The 27,513-nt window shown below is 29.6% G+C and overlaps 4 protein-coding genes across 5 annotated transcripts; all 4 read right to left on the reverse strand.

Moving 5' to 3' along the window:
- Positions 1 to 1,080: 1,080 nt before the first annotated feature.
- On the reverse strand, positions 1,081 to 5,959 carry Bma-vps-52 (Vps52 / Sac2 family protein; the record flags this gene model as incomplete). Its single annotated transcript, XM_043075452.1, has 17 exons — positions 1,081 to 1,227; positions 1,329 to 1,447; positions 1,622 to 1,799; positions 1,884 to 2,012; positions 2,163 to 2,246; positions 2,305 to 2,431; positions 2,537 to 2,655; positions 2,740 to 2,895; positions 3,095 to 3,205; positions 3,425 to 3,508; positions 3,704 to 3,787; positions 3,947 to 3,995; positions 4,153 to 4,253; positions 4,349 to 4,499; positions 4,712 to 4,887; positions 5,089 to 5,268; positions 5,915 to 5,959. 17 exons carry the CDS (start codon positions 5,957 to 5,959, stop codon positions 1,081 to 1,083), a joined length of 2,040 nt encoding a protein of 679 aa, XP_042931386.1.
- Positions 5,960 to 7,032: 1,073 nt separating this feature from the next.
- Positions 7,033 to 10,771, reverse strand: Bm1936 (succinate dehydrogenase [ubiquinone] flavoprotein subunit, mitochondrial, putative; the record flags this gene model as incomplete). 2 transcript variants are annotated; one of them, XM_001894888.1, is made up of 12 exons in its annotated part: positions 7,033 to 7,119; positions 7,361 to 7,474; positions 7,584 to 7,778; positions 7,961 to 8,153; positions 8,249 to 8,367; positions 8,446 to 8,594; positions 8,859 to 9,065; positions 9,178 to 9,371; positions 9,613 to 9,792; positions 9,907 to 10,084; positions 10,216 to 10,392; positions 10,624 to 10,771. In XM_001894888.1, 12 exons carry the CDS (start codon positions 10,769 to 10,771, stop codon positions 7,033 to 7,035), a joined length of 1,941 nt encoding a protein of 646 aa, XP_001894923.1. The 2 variants fall into 2 exon arrangements, with proteins under 2 accessions (XP_001894923.1, XP_042931387.1); XM_043075453.1 differs by lacking the exon at positions 10,624 to 10,771 and having other exon boundaries at positions 10,216 to 10,369.
- A 1,662-nt stretch (positions 10,772 to 12,433) lies between these two features.
- Positions 12,434 to 17,750, reverse strand: Bm10316 (succinate dehydrogenase [ubiquinone] flavoprotein subunit, mitochondrial, putative; the record flags this gene model as incomplete). The annotated part of the gene is made up of 12 exons (XM_001894887.1): positions 12,434 to 12,520; positions 12,932 to 13,045; positions 13,195 to 13,389; positions 13,903 to 14,095; positions 14,315 to 14,433; positions 14,707 to 14,855; positions 15,134 to 15,340; positions 15,518 to 15,711; positions 15,875 to 16,054; positions 16,465 to 16,642; positions 16,889 to 17,065; positions 17,606 to 17,750. The coding sequence occupies 12 exons, from the start codon at positions 17,748 to 17,750 to the stop codon at positions 12,434 to 12,436; spliced, it is 1,938 nt and encodes a 645-aa protein (XP_001894922.1).
- Positions 17,751 to 18,972: 1,222 nt separating this feature from the next.
- Bma-slc-17.9 (conserved hypothetical protein,hypothetical protein) lies at positions 18,973 to 23,585 on the reverse strand (the record flags this gene model as incomplete). The annotated part of the gene is made up of 8 exons (XM_043075454.1): positions 18,973 to 19,252; positions 19,578 to 19,677; positions 19,898 to 20,186; positions 20,343 to 20,453; positions 20,907 to 21,124; positions 21,579 to 21,875; positions 21,969 to 22,180; positions 23,293 to 23,585. The coding sequence occupies 8 exons, from the start codon at positions 23,583 to 23,585 to the stop codon at positions 18,973 to 18,975; spliced, it is 1,800 nt and encodes a 599-aa protein (XP_042931388.1).
- Positions 23,586 to 27,513: the final 3,928 nt, after the last annotated feature.

The raw sequence follows: 27,513 nt of genomic DNA on the forward strand, positions 1-27,513 counted from the left end.
GATTAAGAACCAAATACTCAAAATTAAATTAGAAGATGCACCGCTTCTGAATCATTGTAGGTTTGTGATAATTTATTTAGAAATTCAAAAGTAATAAACTGAAAGCATAAATAAATAAATCAATGAAATGGATAATAAACAAGGGTATCACCAATAGGTATGTAGTTCTTTACAAATGTTTATAGAAATAAACCCGAATGAAAAGTTATGAAATTATCAAATCAACGGAAAAAAAAACCTGTCAAAAAAAATAATGTAGAAAAACTTGCTATTAGCATGTAATTTCATAGTTGTACTGACAGTAAGTAAGTAACCCTCAATATTTGATATATAAAAACGATGGTTTGTTTACAAGAATTTATCATAAAAATGACTGATAAAACAAATCGGTTTGTTACGGGTGTTTTAAATGGGCAGTAATAACTAAAACATATTCCAAACTTACTTTTATCACAAAATACATTCAGTTCAGCCATTTATATCCCAATAAATACTTATTTATACTGAAACATTTAGATGACTGACCGTATAAAGAGATCATTAAAGACCAAAAGAGTAAATATTACACTAACTGGTTTTGACAAATTTGAATGAAAAATTAATTTGCGAATGCTAAAGGAAACATAATGAAAGGAATGAACAACAAATACTTAGCGTAAGAGTAATGAATAGATGACAAGCAATAGCGAACTGTAAATTCTTTATTTTCAACAGCTAAATCTGATAATTAGATGAAAATTGATTCTTCAATAAGTAATGCATGAAGCCATTTGTAGCATAACAGTATTTCATGTCATATCGAGGTATAGCTATGTTATATCATTAAGAATAAAATAATCGAAATATTTAGACAATTTTGACAGTATTCCAGATATCAAATAATTTTTGTATACCTTTCAACCTATTAAACAGTGCAAATCTTTTTATTCAAAAAAAAAAAAATCTCCGACAGGGAAAAAATGTAGAAGAATCAAATTACTTATAATGCTGCAACGTAACCCAAGCGCACTTCACCAAAAAAGATTAATAGATTACATACGAAAATCACAGAAAAGATTAAAAAATTAAGAAATAGATAAATTAGTATACCGGTTTATATTTCTTTATTTCTACCATAATATGATGAATGTTGACTAGCTCTTTTAGGACGGCATTTTCTGCAAATACTTCATGCGATAATACTTTGCTAAATCGATGATAATACTGAATAATTTGTGTGAATGTTGCCTGAAATATATATTAACATTAAGAATAATTCTTTCAGTAATTCACAAGAAAAAAGAAGCAAAGTTAAATTAAGGGAAGAAGCTGTTAAGAATATAACACACTTGTAAGATGTTGGTGCCATTTTTGAAATTTGCAAATGATCGGACAATTTCGTTGTTTATGGCATCTATTGATTTTTTCCAATTAGCACAAAAACTGCGCACAATTTTTGCAACATTATCTGTAATTCATGACAATAAAAAATGAACTTTGTACTATTAAAGAGTGGAGAAATTTTATTAACTTCTTTTAATAAAATAGATGAAGCAATCACTTTTTTCTCTCTGATCGATTTACTACGGTAAATATAATGTTATTAATAAATCATTCCAAAAAGGAATCATAAAGATATCACCCGAATAACGAATTAAAAGTTGCTTGTGACCCTGTTCGATCAGTGGTTCACATTCATTGACAAATGACATTAGATCACCAAAATGAGGTCGAAGCATCAGTTCGACGTATTCATTGATGCGATTTTGTTTCAATTCCCAAAAGGATGATTTTTCTTTTGAATCGAATGTTATCCGTTCCTATTAGCGTCGTGATTGTATACGGATGCATATCATGATAAAAATCGGAATAAATCAAGCTCAATTAAAAATCAAATGGCAAACCTCAAGAACATTGAGTATCAAATCATAGTTATTGATCAAACAAACCAGTCGTTGAACGCGAGTAGTTAATTGTTCAGAAATATGAGTTAGAAAATTTTCGATTTCAGCCTGCTGTTTAGTCAAATAAAGCTGCAAAGATTCGATTTAAATATTATTTCAATATTAAGTACTACGGAAGAGTTTTTCAATACTTTTTCTAACATATTTACATAACAAGAGGAAAGCAGATGCTAAAAATAAAGGACTTAAATTGAAATCAAAGATAATGAAGTATAATACCTGCAATTTTGGATCGATCTGTTGCATCAACGTTTGACTGCAAACCAGCAATGCACATGTGAACTCTGCGTAACGTCTTATGATCTAAAATACAGGAAGATGTCACTATATATATTAAAAGCACGTAAAATTTAGAACTAACATAGTGTGGATGGGTATCTGGTTGTAGTTGCATTTTATGCGCGTCAAGATCACGTAAGCTCGAATTATGCAAACCCATAACAACATCAAAACGATGCCACAACGCACAATTTAATGTCTCCCAATAACTGTAATTCAAATATATCAGTTTATTTTCATTACTTAATACTACTAACCTACTACGGATACTACATTTCATTATTAACATATAATTGAATATGGAAACTTTAAACCTCTCTAAAGCTGGAACTCCCCGTTCAATCATTAATTCTTTATACTTGGAACACAGACCAATGCATATATATAGTGATACAGCATCATAATTAGAAGATATGTGTTCTTCACATGATTTCTGAAATAGAATAATTGAAGGAATAGAAATTTAGAGGACTGATTTATATAAAGCAATTCTAATATTTGAGGAAAAATGTGTAACCAGTAAGGTAGTTATTGTACGCATTATAATTTCACTGAAAAGCTCAAACGAAGTTTGTCCACTGATCATGAAAAAGTCTGATATAAACAAATATTCATGAGAGGAATGATCCACCAATGCAAATTGTAAACTCCGAAATAAATTCTCAAATTGGAACTGCAATTTCATTTCATCAAGCACAAACATAATTGAAGAAACTGCATTAAAGGACACATCAAGTTCAATTAATTATATGGTTCTTTTGTAATATAAATGATTCCGTCATATATGGTTTAACTTCTTGTTCATACGACACTAATTTTTATGTGTAAGCTAAAATATCATTAAAAACATCAAATATGAGCAAGAAAAAAACCCGTTCGTTTGCTTGTTGGGCTACATGTGGTACAATAAGTGGAGACATCAAATCAGATGATAACAAGCTGTCTCGATTACCCAGGGAAAAAACAGTAGCTCGATTCCGCAACTGCAGTAATGCAAATCAGTTCTTATTATAATTTTAAGCAAATTAAGTATCAAGGAAAACCACAACATGTACACAGTGGATTAAAAAAATATTATCAGATATGTTCTTTGTTTGAACAGAAATGCCATATCGCATAAGAAATTTCTTTCTTCTTTTAGTCAAGGTCATTTTTCGTAAAAAAGAAAAATAGTTCCGTTGTTATTATTCCTTAAAACGTACCTGAGATTTCAAACTGAAAAGACTAGTTGTCTTCATCGTATTTTCTGCACCCAAAAGATCATCTTTATTAGCTACATCAGCGAGCTAGAACTGACTATGGGTTACCGATAAAGGAAGTTGCTATGTTTATGGAATTTGCAGTGACAACTATCGATTTAAATTGAATTACATTTAAAATTAAAGAATGAGAAGGATAATGCTATTAATCGTGCTAGTCAATTTTATACTACATAAATTAAAAAGCATGGAAATTGACATTAAAATGAACAAAGGACATACCAGTAATCGGAACAATCTCGATGCGTATGTTTTGAAATAGGTAAAAAACATTTTACTGATAACGTCAACATATTCATCTCGAATCTAAAAAAGATTTACAAAACATCAGCAGATATACAGATATGCATTATCATGATTAAATAAAACTCTTACATCAAATATCCTTAATTATAATTTACTTTCATTTGAATTAAGCAACATGAGAACCTCAAATTATATGCAAAATATGGCATCAATACTTACCTCTCGAGCTAAGTGCCTGTCATTAGCCAATAAAAATTCATAAAAGAATCTGAAAATCTTCTTGTATCGTAATTAAAACGATTCTGAGAAATGTTTTTTTTGCGAAATTTTATAGTTTTTTAACAGACCCTCTAAATGTATGATGATAAGGAGTAACAACATTATTGATTGGAACTACATAAATTCTTTTTTTAATAGTAACCAACCGATTTTTAAGAAGTGCTCCTTGTGGGATTTGATAATTTGTTAGAGGTCTCTTGAAAGATGAAATTTTCAAAAGTAGCCACTTTCTTATTTTCGCCATTGCCTGAAGGTACAATATTTCACCAATAATTATTTTTTAATCTAAGTCACATATGATAGATAACGACATCTTTGCATCTAAATTCAACCAAAACTTGCCTTATATTTTAAATTTTCAATAACATCATGCACATCAGAAGTAGCTTTAACGTCACGGAATTCTTGTGCTTTGAGGAATTGTAGTTTATGCTGAAGTTCATGAAGTTGTTCAAGAAATTCACGTTCTCCAACGTCTCGTTCAACGATTGTTCTACAATACATAAACAATACAGTTAACAAATTCTGTGTTGGTCAATGTAGTAAGTTTATCCATAAATGAATATTAGAAAATTAATGAAATTCGGGATGACTGATTTCTAATGAAAATACAGTGTAACATGGCACTAATCTTAAGTCTTCTGCAATATGTCAAAAGTTATCCATAAAAACGGATTTGAAAGATAAGAGGAAAAAATCACTGACTGTATCATATTTTGAGATACAACCATGTCATCAACAAACTGGCTCAGTTCTCCGCGAATTTTTTGTCTATTTTGCAACTGTTGACTGATATCGACCGATTGTTGTTGCAGTCTTTTCATGTCTGAACTAATTGTACCCAATTCTGATTGAAAACTCCGAAGCATTCCTTCCAATTGCTAAATTAATCCAGCATGCTTTTTTTCTTTGTTTAAAATCTATTACAAGAATGAAAAGTGGCAATGAAAATGAAACAATTTGAGAAGGAACAATAAGATTTGTTAAATTTGATTACAGCCCATAAAACATTCTAACTTTAGATGGTGCTAGCTAAAATAACATTCTGCTCATCGATGAAATAAAAAGAAATTAAATTTTACTGCAAATGCATCATCACAAGCAGTGATCTCTTCATGCAATTCAGCAAGTTTTTCCGCTTGGTCGATACAGTCTTTCACGGCAAGCAAATGAGCAGATTGAAGCTGTTCTTGAAGTTTTGCGGAATACTGCCGTAAATCAACACCCGATTCAAAAGCTTTTCGAATTGACACATCATCCAACTGAGAGATGCAAATATATTTTGATACAAAAAGTTTTATAATTAAAATAATCAGTAATATATCCAACATATTCCTGAATCAGTACTCGATTCGAAAGTTATTCTAGCTAAGCATATAGTAAACTATAATGTTATCGAACAACTAAGTAAGGATGCAATTTTGAAGATTTTAAGAACAATTACGGAAATTGTCTGAAATACGTTAGTGTTACTCGCTTCATAATTAATTCTTATCCTATTTTGTCATATAACACTTTTATTCGATTAATTATAATTTAAGTCTCATTTTACACCATACCACTATCATTATTCACTAAAGTGATGCCACTTTTATTAATTAGTGCCAACTATTTTTTGCATTCGAATAATACTATTTCTATGGTTTAGCTAATAAACTACTTTTAGCATTCAGCTTAATAAAGAAACTGATGAACGATTCGAGATAACTTTCAGGATTTAAGTTGAATTCATATAAGTGTAAAAAAATATCCTCATTCAAAGACTACTTGCCATTGGATAGTTGAATAACGATACTATTAAGAACTTTAAATGACGTTAAAAATAGTGTAAGCATCATTGAAAACAATAAATAAACACCGTAATTCGTCTCACTGGACGAGTGCTAATAAAACATTAAAAAGAATAACCCCATTATCGCTGGTAATATCAGCAACATCGTAATCGCCCTTCATTCCATTACGCTTCACTGGGTTCTTTTCAAATTTCCTTCACTGACTTTTCTTGAAAAACTATTACACCAACTTCCCAAAGGTTCTAACTGTAACAGAGAATAATCAGTACATCTTTTGCAAATTTTATGCTCCGAGAAATGTTTACATTATAAATGTAATGCATTATTCATGTTTCTAAAATTTGTAGGAGCAGTGATGTGTAACAAACTACATGGATTGTTATCATTTATATTGTTAAGTCGACATGATTAAATTTTTCAAGATCTAAGATTTTCATATTCATATCGTTATCCAGCAACATTTGTTACTGAACCGACCGATCCACTGCAAATGGATATAAGGGAAGAATGTGGAAACGTATACACATATATATTCCATGACTGGTGTTTATGTTTGTCGATATAACTTTCACAGTCCACAAAACAAGTTTACACAGTTAATACCATTAAATTGTATTTGCAGATAAGGTATTTAACCATCAAATTATGACGTTACTTTTAACCTGAAATCCTTCCCAAGAACATTAACTTTCCGACTTATTTATAAAAATGTTCAGATCTCAAATATTTATGCCGCCAAAGTCCATTAATATTTTCAAAAGTAAGTCAACAGATCGTCCCACACATTCCTCCACATGTACTCCGACTTACATGAGGACAGTTTACAAATGTGATATGGCTATCTAAATGCTAGTATGAGTAGAGATTAGATCAGGAAATTGAAAAAGTAGTGGTACATCAATCATACATGCAACTCCTTTTTGACAGGACGATCAATAAAACACAATTTTATTAAATCAAGAACGATGCCAATGTTGAATATTAAAGTTGAGTTATAAACATAACAAAATAATACAATCACCACTACGTAAAAATAAAAATCAGAGACTATACAGGAAAAATACAGAAAGCACATTGCACAGGAAGAAAAGACTGAGTCTAACATTGTCTACAGTACGAATCCCACCTAATGAAGTTCCTCCTTACTAACGGCATATTTTATGTATATGTTAAGAGTAGATGAGATAAAAAAGGAGAACACTGAAGACTAGAAAATATTTTATATGCAACAAATCAATAAGATCGAATCATCGGTTGAACCCAGTCTGTCTCGTTCTTATCTAATGTCTGGTCGATTACTGGTCGATAATGTAAGGTAATCTAAAAACAGAATTTATTGTATTTCAAGTAAAAATTGATATTACAGGAAAAAAAAATAAAAGACGAAAAGTTGAAAGGATGCAATAAAATAAATGCAAGCTGGAAGAAATTAGGCCAAATTAGAGTCTATTCACTCTTACGAAAGCATGCTTTTTTTTTTTTCCTTTGCACATCAAAGTACCATAGCCTTTTTCACAAATTTCTTACGCAAATATATCCTTATAGACATCGAGTTACTTACCTTCCCAGTCTCGTGATCCTGTTCGATGATAGTATGCTTACGCCAGTGTTGATCGAGTGACTTCTTAGTTTGACCATCAAGTGGTCTCGAATAATCAAGCTCATCTATCCGTGTCTGAAACAAACAATATAAATCTGCAGACAGACTAAACAAACATAAATATGCACCAAATCACTGATTACGAACGACAACAAAATAACATAATCCTTATCAACTAACAAACCGGGAAATCGTCTCGAGCATGTGCTCCACGACTTTCTTTTCTAGCTTCTGCAGCAATGATTGTTTGAGTGGCATTTAGCATTAAATTCTGCAGTTCAAATGTCTCAGCAAGATCCGAATTCCACACTAATCCACGATCTGTTGTTTTAAGAAGTTTTTGCTCCTTGAAAAGAGTCTCCATTTTTTTAATACCTTCCTGCAATTTCGTAGTGATACGATGATACTTAACACAGATTATTGTGTTCCCCAACGACTCACGACCTAATTTGACAGACATCCTCCATATTCCTTAATTTTCTTCAATGACATTCTTTATTCTCCAAGATTTGACTTCCAAACTCAAAACTGATGTTATATTCTCACTTGTCAAGGACTTACCTTCAAAATGTCACCGCGTCGGAACACAGCTGCATGCTGTTGCATCGTTTTCTGCATCTTCAATCTTAAGGCAGCAGTAGGAATATCACCTTTGGCAAAACGCAGCTTGTCGACGTTTGTAATGGTTGATTCACCCGCATCTTTCGGCAATTCAGGAATCTTCTCGCATGATTTCTTGGCTTTTTCTAGAATACTGCAAACCAGACCATTTCGTATGGAAATGCAGTGCAATAGTAGTAGTAAATATGTTAACGTATGTTTATAACAGAATGAGAAAAAAAAAATTACTCTATGGCACAAGCACGTCCAAAAACGACAAGATCGAGCAACGAATTAGCTCCCAGACGATTTGCACCATGCACTGAATGTGCTGCTGCTTCACCGCAAGCATATAATCCTGGCACCAACTGTAATTTTATATATTCCCATAATCATTCAAAAAAAAAAAAAAAAAAAAAAAAAACTGATAGAAATAATAATTTCACCTGGTCACCTTTATCGCGTTTGTAAGTTAGAACCTGTCCCATATAATTCGTTGGTATGCCTCCCATATTATAATGGACTGTTGGTATAACGGGTATTGGTTCTTTCGCAGCATCTACACCAGCAAAAATCATCGCAGTTTCCATAATACCTATAAATGGTGAATACCATTCGCAGTTGCGAAATAGCAAAATCTGATTTACTAAACAAATTTATTTAATCCCTAGTAAAAAAAAAAAAAAACTGCAATTACTTATAGATGATTTATTAGTGAAATCAACAGCTATGAATAGCTCAGTAATTATGTGACTTAATTGCAAAATATGGCAATCATGCGAGAGGTTCTATTAATACCACGATGTGTAAAGTTTCAAAGTTCAACTGAAATTTCGTGATGTTCTGAAGTCAAACTAACCTGGCAATTTGGCATGCAAATCTTTCGCAGGTAAGTGATGCAACTGCAAATAAATATGATCCTTATCCTTCCCGACACCACGACCTTCCATGATTTCGATCGTCATCGCTCGCGAAACAACATCTCGTGAGGCCAGATCTAACGCATTCGGTGCATACTTCTTCATGAAGCGTTCACCTTCACTGTTCACCAAGTAGCCACCTTCACCTAAAAACGATATACCTTATTAAAGAAACTTTTTCTTACAATATCTCTCCAAACGAACTAACTCTTCAATCATATTATCTAATAAAGAATTCTATTTGCTACAAAATATTACCTCGAGAACCCTCAGTGATGAGACAACCGGCACCATAAATACCGGTTGGATGAAACTGAACAAATTCCATATCAGAATTCTGCAGTCCAGCTCGAGTAATCATTGCTGTGCCATCACCAGTGCACGTATGTGCAGAAGTACAACTAAAGAAAGCTCGTCCATATCCTCCTGTTGCGACCACCGTGTTCTTCGCACTACAAAGAACACTTAATACATATTTTACTAAATAAAACACAAAAATTATATGTGATTTGAAATTATTAGAAAGTTCAATTGGTACTCAGAAATGGAACCAACAAGTCTATTGTTCCCTTCAGCATAACAACATTAAATGACTTTTAATCTCGTAAGTCCCATAGATTATTCCATCTAGAAACGAAATAGCACGTATGCATACAATAGTCACATTGTCGCTCATAAAAGAATCAAATATACCGGAATCGGTGTATGCTTCCATCCTCAAGGTCCATAGCAATAATTCCAACACATCGTCCGTTATCCATCAAAAGATCAAGTGCGAAATATTCGATGAAATATCGACAGTTATACTGAAGTGACGAACCATATAACGTATGCAACATTGAATGTCCTGTACGATCTGCTACGCAGCACGTCCTCCAATTATAATTTTACTAAGAAAAAAAATGATAAAGAAAAGCATTAAAAACTGCAAAAGAAAATGTGCTGTTTAAAACATTAAAAATATTGCAATGAAAAAATCAAACATACCGACGAGCCATGCCACCTTTACCAAAATTGTTACTTTGTCCACCGAATGAACGCTGATATATCTTACCCTCTTCTGTTCGTGAAAAAGGCATACCATAATTTTCCATTTCAATAACAGCACGAACCGCTTCACGAGTCATGTAATGTATAGCATTCTGATCTCCTAGCCAATCACTTCCTACAATCATGATAATAAATCACCATAACATGTACGAATAAATGACCCACATTAATGCCAAAATTATGTCTTGTTATCAAATTAAAACTGCAATATTAGCTAATAACTTCGCTTCACTGCAACAATGATACCTTTAACAGTATCGTAGAAATGCCATCGCCAATCATCCGGATTCATATTACCTAAAGCTGCATTAACACCTCCCTGAGCAGCAACCGTATGAGACCGTGTTGGAAATAACTTTGTAACTACCGCAACCTTCTGACCACCTTCGCTGAGACCCATAGCAGCTCGTAAACCAGCTCCACCTGTAAATTTAGAGCCAAATCACAAACGGAAAAGAAAAAGAAAGGTTTCATATCACCAAATCATTAGAAAATGCTTATCTAGTTCCTAAATCCTATCTTAATATTAAAAATTTCAAGAGCATCAAGTGAATACTGCATCAACCAAATCATTTATGAAATCTTATTCATTAAAATATGACCAGCTTTTACTATTAGTATTATGGAAAGAAAACGAATAATCAAATAACCAACCAGCTCCAACAACAACCGCATCGTATGCATGATCCACAACACAATATTCAGCGATATTAGATGTCCTCGTTCCTTTACACACAGCTGATAACGAAAGTTTTCTTTGTTGACATGTTTTCGTCACCAAACAACGGGCCGCACTTAGCATCCCTATGATGAAATATTGATCAGTATTTTAATTTATTCCAGTTACACTAATTGTAAAATTAGTTATCTTTACGAACACGCTAGCTCATTAGTAATTTAACCTATGTGAAAGGGAAAGTTAATTATCTATTTGTGATTGAATAATTATTTGAAAGGGAAAGTTAATTATCTATTTGTGATTGAATAATTATTTATGATTGAATAATTCGTTCTGGATGATAAATTCATCACAGCAAACAAGCCGTTGTTTCTTTCTATAGAGAAATAGATATATTAATGGTAATGTATTTGAAGAGTAACCTAACAGGTACAGTAAATCAATTAGCAGCATTATTTCTTTTCACATTAGCAGTACTATTTCAGAGCAAACTTTAGACTAGCTAATATTTATAATAGTAGGGTCTTTTGAAAAACATCTTTTATTCATTATCAATAATTTTTCACTTATCTTAGTCTGAGTAAAACGCAAAAATTATCGAAAGAATGGGATAGTAGAGTTGTAGGCATATTTTGATTTGATATCTACTGGTATTTATTATAATGTTATGTAGCTACCAATGCCTACCTATTCTATTTACCTAACTTAAATTATCTCATTCAAATGATTATTTAGAGGAAGAAAAAAAGAATCATTCTAGTGAAGAAAGTCGTAAAACGATTAATGGTAATACAAACACATAGAAAAACGAATGTGAAGGATATCAGCAGTGGAACTAAACAGTAACATAGGATGCATGCAAATAGTAAAACTAGTATCACGTACGTGAGTAAAACGTGGGTATGTATAGAAGATAAATGTTACACCATGTGAAGGAATTTTTCAGTATTGAACTAAACGATTCACATACCTTCCCAAGTGCAACTACTTCCGTAGAAGAAATAACAGGAAAGACAAGGAAGACAGGACATCAACAGGACATCACAATGAAACTACCCACAATCCATCCGAAATCCAGGCGCAGGTGCAAGATGATGTCGGCTGGGCTATGCGCCGTTGGTTTATGCTTGTACACGCTCATATAGACCGTACTTCAAGCACTTTGTCACACATACACACACACACAGACAGACACACACACACACACACACACACACACACATACACAGACAGGAGGCGCCAGTAGGTGGGACGAGATGTCATGACAATGTGCATCAGTCCACTTAGTCTGCACTTCTAGTGTCATCACTTGCAATTAGGGGGAAAGTGGGCAGGAATATTTACCCAGAATAAACTGCAAGCATCGTCTTGTCAATTCACCCTTCTGATTACTTGAACAAGATTTGCCTAAATTAGATTTTATAAAGATACAAAAATTTATATGAGTAAGTGTGAGAATTATATGTGTTAGTAATTGTACAAGTTATATGAGGAGATACCGTTAATAGTAGTAGACTTAACCTTATCAGTTTTACTCAGTCGGTCAGTAATACATTTTTATTATCTGTTGTCTTCTTCCTCCCTGCTTATATGAACGTTATGATGTGAATTCAAATTTCACACAAAAATCATTTATTGATTTGTGTTTACGTTGAAATTTGTAATTTTAATAATAACAAGGAAAAACACGGCGGTGAAAAGATGAATTCAACGACATTTACGTAAACATTTCACGATATCATTCGTCAATGTTATAAATTTGACATTTTAGTGCTGACTTTTTTTTTAGTATTTTCGAATTATTGGTGGTATTGGTTCCACTTCATTCTCGTCCAGCGTTTGATCGATCACTGGTCGATAACTTAGCGCAACCTAAATTGTTTAATCTATTAAATTGCTCATTGAATTTTGATTTGACAAATTATATTATTATAGGAGATATTAAGAAAATCCATGTTCATAAAATATAGAAAAATAGGACAGAAGAAAAGAGGCTTTTTACAGTAGTTTATGTTACGACCCTTATATTGACTCATTAGCGCCGACCATTGACGAGTGCACGTCAGTCCTTTAATCACTGTTTATTCATTTTTGCAAGTCATACAATCATCGCTGGTTAAAATATAGCAGTAAACTTCCTTAATTTAAGAACTATGGGACATGTGTTTGATTCTGCTACCATTAATGAAAAGCATCATTTGGTGAATTAATACAATTCTCGGGAAAAGAACTGAGTAGATAAAAAGCAACAATAAATAACAATGAACAATCAAAATATTATACTTTTCCAGTTTCCGGATTTTGGCTAATGACTGTATGCTTACGCCAGTGTTCTTTGAATGGTTTCTTTATCTGTCCTGCCAGTGGTATAGAATAATCAAATTCATCTATTCGTTGCTGAAACAAAGCTTGTTAATCGTAGCAGTTTAAAAGAAAAAAGTAACTTTTAAAAATAATTTTAAATTAATTCTTAGTATTAGTTACTTTGAAATTATCCCAAGCTATTTTGCTCTTACTGCGCTGAAATTAATCTAAGCATAATTTACTTTAAAATCATCACGAGCATGAGCTCCTCTGGATTCTTTTCGAGCTTCTGCTGCACTGATCGTCTGCATAGCACACAGCAATAAATTTTGCAGCTCTAATGTTTCAATAAGATCCGAATTCCAAATTAGTCCACGATCCAAAGTCTTCAGATGTTTTTGTTCACCAAAGATACTTTCCATCTTCTTAATGCCCTCCTGAAATTCAATTTTGCATCGCTAGAATAAATCTTTATTATTTATTATCATTACTATTACTTTTTTTATTGTTACTCTTACTTATTATTATTAAAATCATTATTGCTTTTAAAACCTTATTATTGCTTGATAACAAGCATAATGGTGGGTAATTCTAGAAATGAGAAAATAAAGAGGTAGATAAATAATAGGAAGGAGAAGAAAAAAGCGATTAAAAAAAAGTTAGATCCTTCCAGTAACTCTTTTCCATGTTAATTGCTTGTTTAATACCATTTATTTAACTAAATGAATTAGTTCCTATTGGCAATCTTTCATCATTTTAATATGATTCGATTTCTGTCAGTAAAATGAATTTATCCATTACAGTAGTTGTGCTATGATATGAGAAATTGTCTTCTCTATTTAACTTCTAACTCTTAATTGTTTGTTTTTTATTCATTAATTTTGGTTTAAGATGTTCATTTCATAGTTGAAGTTCAAACCAGTATCACTAATTGCTTAGCACTTTTGCACCTGTAGAATATCGCCTCGTCGAAAGACAGCAGCATGTTTTTGCATTGTTTTTTGCATTTTTAACCTTAAAGCACCAGTATAGATGTCGCCTTTTGCAAAACGCATTTTATCCACGTTAGCAAGCGTAGCTTCACCCGCATTAGGCGGTAAATCCGGAAGCTTAAAGTTGGTTAGTTTTGCTTGTTCCAATATGCTGTAAATATTTGATTAATAAAGCTTCTAAAAGTTACTATTTTACTAGAAAAAAAAAAAAATTAGAAAATTTAATTTTTTGGAAAAGGCGACAAACTAAGCTAAATTTCAATTTTCAGTTTCCCACACACAAATTATGCTACACTATCTTATTCTATTTTTCATTCTAATATATATAATTAGAAATGAAGAAAGATGTTTTTCTTTTAAAAAGTAATACTTATTAGCACAAGCTCGTCCAAACACAACAGTATCAAGGAGAGAATTAGCGCCAAGTCGATTAGCACCATGTACTGAATGTGCTGCAGTTTCGCCACATGCAAATAATCCCGGGACTAACTGCAGTATTACATTTCTAATAGTTTTATTTATTTTTTTTACTATAGTTTTGTTTTTCATTTGAAATTATTTACAGATTATTTAACTTATGATCTTTTCCTGTTTTCCTGTCTTTTATTTTATAATTATATTCCTCAAAGATCTTTCCAAATCATGAAAGATTTTTCAAGTATCCGATTTATGAAAAGCATTCATTTAACTATTCTTGTTCATTCTTTTTTCCTCACTTACTTTGCAAAGATATTACTTGAAATTTGATAGAACGAAACTTACTCGATCACCTTCACTATGTGAAAAAGTTATTACTTGTCCTTTATAATCAGTTGGTATTCCACCCATATTGTAATGAACCGTTGGAATTACAGGTATTGGTTCTTTAGTCGCATCAACACCAGCAAATATTTTGGCCGTTTCCATTATTCCTGTTGGTAAAAAAAAAAAAAAAAAAAAAAAATTAATTTTCAAATAAAATTTTTTACAGGGCTTTTTTTTTTAATATTCATGTAAAAGATGGTTTTATTTTATAATTCAATGTAAATATATGTATATATCGGAAGATTTAATGCAATAGATTTTCTATTTACAGTGTAACTAAACTGCCGGAAAGGAATGCAATTATCAATTTTTCAGACTCGAAGATTTTTTTATTTATTAACTGTAACTTTGTTAATTAGATTATTAGTTATATAAATATATAGACCTGGTAATTTGTTATGCAAGTAATCTGCAGGGATATGATGAAGCTGCAAGTATATATGGTCATTTTCTTTGCCAACTCCTCGACCTTCGATTATTTCAATGGTCATTGCTCTGGACACAACATCTCGAGATGCCAAATCTAATGCTTTTGGAGCATACTTTTTCATGAATCGTTCACCTTTACTATTTACTAAGTAACCACCTTCTCCTATAATCCTAGTCATTTAAAAAATTCTCATATAATCAAAAAATGATATTTAATGCACTTGTTTTTTAATGATTATAATGATATTACTGAATTAACGACTGGTTATTGTTCAAACACTCAAAAAAAAAGGGATATTAGCAAAAAATTGACAGGAAGAATTATAAACAATTTAGTTACCTCGTGATCCTTCTGTAATCAGACAACCAACACCATAAATTCCGGTTGGATGGAATTGGATAAATTCCATATCGGTTGTTTGTAAACCGGCACGAATGACCATTGCATTACCATCACCAGTGGTACTATGTGCTGTAGTGCAACTAAAATAAGCTCGTCCAAAGCCACCTGTTGCCAAGACAGTAAATGGTGCCCTACAAGTAATAAACATTTTTTCCATTATATTTCCCGAACTACCGTTGTCATTTATTATATAATATCGCATTGCATAGGAAATTATTGGGAAATTATTATTCCATGACGCTTATTATATGTGATAATACAAATGAGCAATTAATGTATAAAAAGTAAATTAACCGGAAACGATGGAATGTTCCATCTTCAAGATTCATCGCAATTATCCCAATACATCGTTTATCACTCATAAGAAGATCAAGCGCAAAAAATTCGATATAATAGTCGCAATGAAATTGTAACGATGTGCCGTAAAGTGTATGAAGCATTGAATGACCCGTACGGTCTGCTACAGCACATGTACTACGAACGAAAGCAATGATTAAAATTACTTTAATCTTTTAAGATAATGAATTTTCTTTTGTTTCGAAGCGATGGTTAATTGAAAGTGTACTATAAATCCTTATAATCATTTGATTAACCATTGTGATATTTGAAATAAAAAGGAATTAAAAAAAGACGTGTAGAAATATTTGAGCTAAGATAAAATGTGAATAAAATATTTTCATAAATCATTAAATTAACGTATTTTTTAATAAGAAAAAGTATTGACTTCCTCTGAAATAAACCTTTCCACGTGTAAAATGTTTGTTGAAAAGATTTAAAATATGATTTAATTAAATTCACTCTATGTCAAATCTTGCAAATAATTTTTGGTTTTCTCATTAAGAAGTGAATTTAAATTATCGTAAATAGAAAAAGCTTTTACAAACCGTTTAGCAACTCCTCCTTTTCCATAATTATTACTCTGTCCACCAAATGAGCGTTGATAAATTTTTCCTTCAGCTGTTCTCGAGAATGGCATCCCATAATTTTCTAATTCAATTACCGCTCGAACAGCATCTTTTGTTAGATAATGTATAGCATTTTGATCACCCAACCAATCACTTCCTATATTTTTACATTCTACTTTTCAACCCAAATCAGAAGTGTTTTGATGGAATGTGAAAGAAATTAAAATTTTGCCACCAAATAGTTTAGTAATTTTTTGTTACCAAAATTTGTCATAATGCCATTGCTTAAAATTCAAATATGTGATGTTAAAAAGATGATTTGATACCTTAAAATTTTGGTTACCACATACAATTAATTGTTTCAAATCTTTAATCATTTGAAAAGTTCCATGAAATCAGTAACCTTTTACAGTGTCATAAAAATGCCATTTCCAGTTATCCGGATTCATACTACCAATTGCTGCATTAATACCTCCTTGTGCAGCTACAGTATGCGATCTTGTTGGAAATAATTTTGTTATGACCGCCACTCGTAAGCCACCTTCACCTAGACGTGCTGCTGCTCGTAAACCTGCTCCACCTGGAACAAGCAATTATTAATAAAATTTGTCCATCAATGGTAAGTGGAAGATAGTAGTAAAGTAGAACTAATTAATAACGTTTGGTTCTAATTTTTTAAAAAAGAAAAAAAAAAACAAATTTTTAGAAGGAAAAGAATTTGATGGAAAATCTTACATAGTTCATCAATTGTAAGAATATCTATTAAATAAAGAAATGAAATAGAATCTGTAATAAACGAACTCGTTATTCTTACTATAGTTTTATCATTTATTAGTAAATGATTGTTACATGATAGCATTATCAATGGTAAAACAAGCAAATTTATTGAAAGCAATAAATGGTATCTTAATTGTTAATTATTAATTAGCATATCAAGTATATACAATAACGATGAATGAGTTTACCATTATTATTATTGCATCTCTTACTCTACTTTTATATCAACAAAAAATGCACAACTTTTTATTTGCTAATTGTTATCAGTTAGGAGCATATATGATAAATTATTAGATGATACTTAAAGTTAATAGCTTCCTTTTAAAATCGTAATCAGACAAACCAGCTCCAACAACAATTGCATCATAATTATGATCGATAATAGTATAATTTGCAATATATGTCTTCTTTGCGCGACAATTTATTAGTGATGTCAAACCATTCCGAACATTTTTTTGATTTATCAATGCACTTGCCAAGCGTAACATTGTCGTACTTTGAAGAAAAGAAAAAATTTTTTAAATACTTAAGAAATTTGTTTTAAAGATAAAATATATTAAAAGTACAAAAAAAAAAAATTATGAAGAAATTCTACCAGGATGTATCGTACTACCTGCTTTGATTCGAAAAAAACACACAATAAATCTAATGCGTAATTTTGGCCTTCTTGAAAGATATAAAAATTTGCATAAAAAAATCAATGCATGATAGAATTCTTGATGCTAGTGTTTTAGTTCTGCATCTTACACACCCTTTTTTTGCTCATCTAATTTCATTTACTATATCTTCAAGTTTTTTTTTTTTTTTTTTTTTATGTCTAAATGAAATTAATGTTTGCACTGATAAAATATTAATATCATAAATAAAAGTGCTTCAAATCAATCACAATTATAATATTGTTTTTTTTTTTTTTTTTGAAAGTTCATTAACAAAAGCAGGCATATTTGATTTATTAATGGAATTCATCGAATAAAATAATACAATTGACAAATCATTTCTTCTGATACAAATAAACCCGCTTATACGAGATGTTTGCTTGAATAATAAGAGAAATACTGCCAACTAAATAAATATAAACAGTAATTAAACAAATGTACATAATTACTTTATTACTCATAATTGTAAAGTAGTAGTATATGAGAAAAATAAAAAACAATCATCAATGTCATCATTTCCTGTTTATACAATCAGTATATATTGCAATATGTACGCATGAAGCGAAACAATTTGTACAAAGGAAATGAAGTTGCAATTTAATTAATTAAATTAAATGTATAAAAACTTAAGCACAATAATTTTCGTTTCATTCTTTTTTATTTTTTATGTTTAAAATTTTGCATATTAAAAATGTTCTATTTGTTGAAATTCGAAACTTTTTAAAACATTTCAGCCTTCAAATTCTCCTAACATTGCGTTTCATATAAACTGAAAAGATTTTGAAAGCTCAAAAAGACTAAGTAACATAAACTGATAAACTTGTTTCTAAAAGAAAAAAGAAGGAAACGAGGTAGAAGTGATAATATAGCATTAGGTTATCACACAATACCTTTTATGAATTAAAACCCAATTAAAATACCTAATAACAAATAATTAGACCTAAAAATTTTTTACGATAGCTGAAGCACATTTTTTTTTCTCTCGACTCTTTTTAGCTTTGGATAGCGAGAAAAAGAAAAAAATTGAATCAAAGTTAAGGTAGTACTATTGACCTTAGACAGGTGTGGGAAGTGTTTCGGCATGATAAGCTGAAGATATTGTTTCGGCAGTCTTGCTAATATTCATGTTCATATCTTTCTTCTCAGATCCAGCTGATTCTTTTTCCCTCAATTTCGGGATTGCCCATGATTGTAGATCAGCGGAACCCCAAAGAGTAAAAAATATCACAGGTAAGAAAGCAACAATTGCTGATATCGTATAAAGAAGTTTCCACTGACTATCTGAACCGGACCACGAATGTAGAATCAATCCATTTGTCAGCTTATTCACAATGCTTAAATTATTGAAAAAATCATGCCACCTTTGTTTTTTAAAATGATGATAAGTGCATCAAAATTTTTGTGATGGTGAACTTTTCACCATTAACACCATCAAACATTTCGAATTACTGTTTAGGAGGATATCTTGATAATTTCTTCATATTCTTCGTAATTATCATTAGATATTGCCTCTTCAAAATATAATCAATCGTTTTTTATGACAAATTTAGATATTCTAATTAAAAAATAAGAACTAATCGAGTTCAAATTCTATCATAGGAACAATATTTACTAAAAATCAATTTAAAATTTTTTGCAAATATTAAACGAGCAACTAACTTAGCTATATGTCCAGCGGAAAAAGCAATGCCTGTAATGGAACCTGTATATGCCGGACCTATCTGTAATAATGCAGTAAATACACCAGGAGTGTGTAAACCTGAAATTGCTATAAGGTAAATTTCTAAATGATAAAAACTTCTATTCAATTTTTTTTTTTTTTTTTGCAAAAATACCTTAATTAATAATTTAATCAACAAAAACAAAACAAAAACAAAAAAGGAAAAAGAAGAAAAAAAAATATTGCAATGATTGCTAAAAATCATACGATTAATAAATTAGTAAAAATGAGTTCTTAATTTGGTTAAATTAATAATTACCAGCAAATGCATTTGCAACACAAACGACAATCAATGCTTGCATGTCATGTGTTATCAGCGGTATGATAAAGAGACCAAAGGCAAGACCAGCTGAACCGATTCCATTGAATGATTTAACAAGAATTGTCCTTTTCATCACACAGCATCCATTTTTTCTTGCACTCAGACAAGACGAAAGTGATGATGAAAGATTCTTACTGATCCATAATGCTAGTAGTGGCAGTGCAGAATATAAAGTGCTGCGAACATCCGACAGGTGAAGTACTTCTTTCATATAAATGGGTAGTAACTAAAAGTATCGATCAGTTTCGTATATATTACAATTCATCAATAAATTTGGTATTTGTATGAGTCACATGTATGCAAATTCCGTTTTTCTCCTTTTTTCTTTGCTCATAAGTGTATAATGTTGTAAATAAAGTTTTAACAATTATAAAATAATTACTGTTGTAGTGATAACGAGCGGATATTCTTGGCAAACTACTGCTAATATTCCCATAATGAATGGACGTGATATTAGTAATTCTTTCCATGGTGTATTTTTCCGTTCTTTCCTCTAACAAAATGATAAATTAAAGTTATAAATTTATTAAAATATGAAATTTTAGTCATTTTTTTTTTTCACAAGATGCAAAATTTACAATTCCTTTTTTGTTTTCAAATTTGCTGCTTATATGAAATTATGCAAATTTTTAGTTTTTGTTAGCTATGCAAAAAAAAAAAAAAAAAAAAAAAAAACCGATAGTTTTTTCATCTGAAGTTAATCACAAAAAAATTTGATTGAAAAATAAGTTCATAAAGAAAAAGAAAAGGATTTGAAATGAAACGAAACAGTAGTGTTGAAAAGGCTTTTATTATCCATTATTTATTGTCAACAAATTTATATTTCATTCATTAAAATTTAAACGATAATAATAAAGAAATATTTTAACTTTTTTTTTTTTTTTTAATAAAAGGAAAAAAATTTCCAATTTAGGATGCTTTTCTTTTTAACAAATAAACAAATTACCTTTCCCAAAGATTCTTCGCTAATTTTCCTCAAAATATACATTTTTTCTTCATTTTTTACGAAATAATGCTTTGATGGCTTATCAGCTGACATAATCAACCAGATAAGTAGCATAAGCGCAGCAATTATTGCCGAAATATAAAATGTAAATTTCCAACCGCCAAATGTATCTTTTCTGAGACAAACCCATCCGGACACTGGCAAAATAAGTAAACTTCCTGAAAATAAATATGTCTCAAATTCTTATTTTAACTTTCAGCTGGATAAATTAAAACAAATTTTTTAATTTACTGTCAGAGCAGCACTAAAAAATTGTTTAAAAATGATATTTGACACGAATTACTTCCTGCATTCTTTTATAAATTCTCATTTCTTTTGTTTAGCAACATTATTATTTTTGGAGAAGCAAAAGCAAAAAACCAGTTTTCAAATTAAAATAATTGAACTACATTTTTAAAACATAATCGATTAAATAAAACCAAGTCATCTAATAATCAAATATATTAATTAATTATTAATTAATCAACATGATTTTAAATCAGAAATATCCCTCTTAAGCAATGAATGATAACTACGTTTTAATCATTAATATATGTTTTTTTTTTTTTGAACTTGGAAATCAGTAATATATGAAAATTAGTGAAATTGTAAATGCAAAGCAAAAATTGGAACCAATTTGTCGGCCACCCGTAATAAATCCAATAGCAAATGAACGCTCTTTCGGTGGAAACCATCGAACGATCATAGAGCTAATCGATGGAGTAAGGAAAGCATCAGCTATTCCACAAAGAATCCGAGCAATAATTGCAAAAATAAAATGTTTTGCAGCAAAAAGCGGTAATATCATATTACTAATGATAGTGACAAATAGCGCCACAGCTACTGTCCATTTGCCATTTAAACGATCCGCTTGTGGACCAACCACTAACATAAAAAGAGAACCAATATTTTGCGCACATAATACCATACCTAAAATGTTAATTTTGGCAGCAATCTCGATCGATTCATTTTTGCATAATATTAGATATGAAATGACAAAATTTAATCAAAAGGGAGAAGAACCTTGTTGAAGCATTGTCCAGTTTAAACGTTCATCAGCGTGACAAGACCGTATCTCAATATAATTTTGATTGCCATTAGCATTTGACTGCGAAAGATGCTCTGAATCAGGCCTCTCATCAAATTTCATCCCAATTTTTGGCACTATGTTAGGTGAGCATGAATGTGTGATTCGTTCTGAGACGTTTAAACCTTTTTCCATATCATTTTGATATCTGAACAAATGTTACCTCAGATTTGTTAATTTTAAACTTCAATGTAGAGTTAGGTCTAAATGCTGTTATTTCAATCAAATGATTGATAATAAGGTAAGAATATAAATATCAAATTATGATTTATAACTTTATTTCGTTTTTTTTATTTCAGTGCATACTGCACATTACCATCAACTATGTCAGTTATTTCTGAAAATTTCTTAAACTCATTTCAAATCGTTTGAAGGAAAACTAATTTGAAAATTTTTGGAATATATTAAAATACATAAAAATATTTGCAAATCTATTTATTCAAAGCTATTATGAAAAAATTCCCTGATTTCAATAATTTTTAACGAATATCTCCAATTTTTAATGAATGATTAAATTTAATAATTCATTACCTTAGTTTTTTAAAAATAATCATTTATTAATCCCCCTCTTCCTGTACTTTATTTACTTCTATTATTTTGTGTTATTCTCTCTTCTTCTCTCTCATTCTATAATATGTGATGAGCATTTCGTATCTCTTGTAACTGGTTCTAATTTTGTTAAAAAATTTTCCACTCAAATAAAAATGAAAAAAAAAAGAGAAAAAGGAAAAGATGTACTTTATCCGTCCGAACACTTTCCCATCAGTTTAGCTAAATGAAGATAATTAGAATTTAAGCATGATGGATCAGTGTTCCTAAAATTTGTAATCAAATACCTGTTTGAAATTATCGGATAAATCTTTTGAAAGTAAAAAAAAAAAAAAAACAGAACGACTGAATGAAGGCTCGAAAAATTAATCCAATTGAACGATATTTAATTGTACTATCATACATGTTATGCATCATCGGACAATCGAATGATTTATATTAAAAAATTTTTTCTTCTAAATTCATAAAAATCTCAGTTACATAGAATTTTTACAAATATTCCTTTACTGAACAATTTATTATAATATTACTTTAAAGCTTTATTAACTAACAGTCAGACAAAATCAATAAACAATTAACTTCATTTAAACAATTTTGAAAAGAAAGATGATAAAAACATTTAATTTGAAATGAAAAAATTATTCGATAGAATGCAAAGTTTTTATTAAAATTTTTAAACTAATTTTAAAATGAAAAAGAAAATAAAATTACCGTGTAATTCGTGAATTAGCCATATTTTCATCATCTTTTACAACCATACAAACAAGTGATCCAGCAAGATTTGTTGTTGTCACTGATAATGCCATCAAGCACGATGACATCAGTACAGCGATCATCATGCGCATTGTTAAGAAGTAGCTGAGTTTATGATAAATTGTTGGCTTCCTCGATTGAGCCTTTTCATCTTTTAATATATTTAACAAAATTTCATCAGTTTTAGCAAGATTTTCCACAACAATATTTGCGCTCACATTTTCACTTATTGTCGGTATTATTCGAACCATCCTAAAATCAATCCTTCATTTATTTATTTTAGGGGAAAAATTGTTTTCATTATTGATTAAATAGTCGGATAAGCAGTACTGATAAAGTGATGCGAAATGTAATAATAAATGTTTTATTACTATCTATAATTTTGTATATCTCACGTATTGTTTTTATCAGCTAATTAATCATAATATATTAGGCAATCAATTATGTTAAAAATGTTGTGGAAGAAATGATATAGCCAGTAGTAAGTAACTTTGCAAAAAAGAAAAGAAAAATTTCGTTTCCTAATTTATCAGTTTCTTAGCGCGAAATGCATACAAATGCATAGTCAATTCTACTTTCAATGACTGATTAGCAGAGAATACATATGTTTGCTTAACTCAATTGAAATTTTTGGAATTGCGTAAGATGCAGGAAGTGTCACCTCTCAATTGATACGTTTTGAAAAAAGAAGAAAAAAAAAAGAAAAAAAAAAAACTTCCACACAACTTTAAAAGATGTACATTATTATCACTAATGATAGTAAATTATTAGTTGAATGTTGTAACATTGAATGACTTATTTAACTTAATCAATAATTATATAATGAAAATCATATTTCGTTATGCCATTTTTTCTGTTCACTGTCACCATAATAAACTGATTTTTAATTAGTTGAAGTGAAAAGCACAGAACAAATTGAAGACAATTGATAAATGATTTATGCAATCGGTAATAGCGCACTATTACTATTGTTAATATCAGGCATATTATTATTTTATCAATTATTATTATTGTTGTTATTATTACTATCGCTATTGAGAAATTTCAACTTGTTAATAATGTTGCGTAAAATTTTATCTTAAACATTTGTACGTAAATATAAAAAGCATCAAAATTAACAGAAGACTTTTTTCATTTCTTAAACGATTGTCTAAAGAAGTATGATGCAAAAAAAAAAAAAAAAAAAAAAAAAAAGAAAATCTTTCTCTCGATATCAGTGTTGCCAATGTTGACGATAGAAAAGTAAATAAAAATATATCTTCCGAAAAAAAAAATAAAAAGTGGAAGAACATTTCTCAAAGACAAACTTTGACACTAATTTTGAATTGGGAATGGTAGCGTATGTGATTAAAAAATATTTCAAAAATATTTATGCATACAACTTTTACTATTTTTTTTAAACAAATTAAAAATAATATTAAATATAAATACGAAGTACATGAAAATTTTCATGCAAAAAGAAATGGTTTTATTGTAAAAAAGTGCATAATCTTATAAAAAAAATTGAAAAAATTTTTGTTAAAATTTTTGTTCACAATTTCCATAAAATTTCCATATGTGAGGAATTATTGAAGAGAACAAAATTTCATATTTCATATTTCACTTTGTTGCCAGCGCACTGTAAATTTCATCCGATTTTTGAAATGAGTCATCATCATGTTCTATGTCACCTTTTAAAACAATGCCATATTTTGTTAAATATGATCACTAATTTCTGAATTGTTAGATTTCATAAAATGTGTAAAAATTATAATATGTGACATTGAAAGAAAAAAAAAAGAAGCTGAAAAGCTATTTAGATATGAAACAAATCAAATATCAGTTGTTTTATTACTTTTGAACTTTTGAACAATTTTTTGTTGAAATTTACCACACTACCATATTAATACATTGATTTGAAAATCTAAAACATTAATTAAATATTTGCTTAACAATTTTTCTTACTTGTATCAATCAAATATCAGTCAAATAAATATCAATCAAATATATTAAAATTGATAAATGCATCTTTATTTAGATTATTATTTCACCTTTTTTTTTGTTTTTTTTTTCTTTTAAATTATTTAAGTATACTTTAACCTTGATAACTTACATAATGAATCATAAATTTGTCGATTATGAATGCAATTAATTTTTAGCTTTTTCAAAGTTCTGATTTTGATAGCAGTATTATTTTAAACTCCAAAAATTTTGCATCATTAATTAAGAAGAAAAGTGCTTACAATATAAATTAATTGTAGCTAGCAATGATTCATTTTAAGAATAGTCCTCAATTCACTTTGAACAGCTTTATATTAAATGAAAACGAATTGACTTTTCTATCACTGAAAAAGAAATGCAAGAAACTGAGGTACCTCTTTGCTTGTAAATGTATCAAAAGCAAAGATTTTGAAATGAAATGACTAAAATTAAATTGATTTTCTATACGTTGTCATTCAAATTGAAAACAAAAGAAGAAAAGCAAAAAAACGACGGTATGATATAACTGAGAAATGCTTTCTCATAAAATACCTATTTAAGCTGTGGGAAAGAATAGGAAAATACTATGAAGTCTAATAAATTTCAGAGATGTAACTTGAGTTAAATGCGAAGTGGTTGACATTTTGTGACAGTATGATCATTGTGGTATAAATAGAAAGTATTCCTGCATGTCTTTTCTTAAAAGTTAAATACATTAAACAAACTGAAATCTTTTTCCTTCGTCTTTTCCACCTTCAGTTTTTCTGTTGTTATTTGATGCCTGTTTGATTTGACCGGTCTCTTCGAATAATCCAGGTGGGAAAGTGTTGAATAGAATAAAAAATTTAGTTAGTCAAAACTCAAAACTAATAAACAACTTAAAAATATACCATTAATAGCTAAAATGCAAGCAAATTTTAATTTCAGTTATTTATTTTTTCCATAGTTAACTTCAACCAACGATATCTTTGTTATGATGAATAGTTAGTCCGGCATTAATGATAATTAAATTTAAATTAATCAAATTATACAATGGTTTTAGTTAAATAACTGAGTTATCAAATTCTACAGCATTTAGTAATATATAAAATATAATGTTAATTTGTTTCATATTATCAAATCTTTTTATATTATCTCAAAAATTTTTGTAGCATGGAAAGATTTCATACATAATGAAATAAATAATTTTAAAAATTTTTAATTGAAAGTATACAATGCCAAACCAATACAGCAATCATTTTGAACAAAAATAAAGATTTCAATGCTGAAGTATCAATAATAAAGCAGTTTGTTTTATCGATTAATATACTTTTTTTAATTTTTAAGTGATGATAATAACAACGATAGTATCATTACCATTATTATTATTATCATTGCTATTACTATTAAATCACGCTAACATTGTATGTTATGAAAAATTTTCATTTCTAACCCATTTATTTCTTTAATCGTTTGCTTAATTCTGTGAAATGTAAATAATATCTCAGTTTGATAATAGTAAGTTTAAGTGCTTTTAATTATGTCACTGTCCGGCAAACAAATTCTAACTTATATTATGAGGACAGTGCAAACAAAAATAATAAGCAATTTCTTTTTTTTTTCCTCTTTGAATTTTACAAATCAGCAAGAGAGTGTTGCATTAATAGGAAAAAGTAAATAAAATATGTAAAAGAGCTGCAGTAATTATTGTATTTTCAAAAGAATATATTGGAAAACAGGAAATGGATTTTTTTTTTCAAAATATATTATACAGTAATTTATGCATATATTAACATATATCAAAAGTACATGATAACAAAAAAAGGTGTGAAATTAATCAATGCATTAATATATTTACTGAAAGTTGAAGTAATTGGAATTATTTTAATTTTTGGTTTAAAAGAGGAGAAAAGACAGGAAAAATGAGAAAAGAAATTTGTTAACATCAAAATTTATTGGAAATAAAATTATTGTTTAAAGAAGGAAACATTTTAGCAAGCATTTGTTTATTCGCAACATTTTCCTACCACTAATTTATTCAAAGCAATCAGATCAACAATTATAATAATTTTGAAATTGCAAAAACACACAAAACAAAATGAAATATTTTTGCAAATTTATCTAAAACATGTATGAAAAAAAAATTAATAAGCTATGAGAACAAATTGGTAGGAAATAATAAAAGAGAAGAAAGATGAAATGACAACATGTTTATTTTCATTAGATGAAAGAAATGAAATA

This window comes from Brugia malayi (genome assembly GCF_000002995.4).
Source record: "Brugia malayi strain FR3 genome assembly, contig: Bm_v4_ChrX_scaffold_001, whole genome shotgun sequence".
NCBI lineage: Eukaryota > Metazoa > Nematoda > Chromadorea > Rhabditida > Onchocercidae > Brugia > Brugia malayi.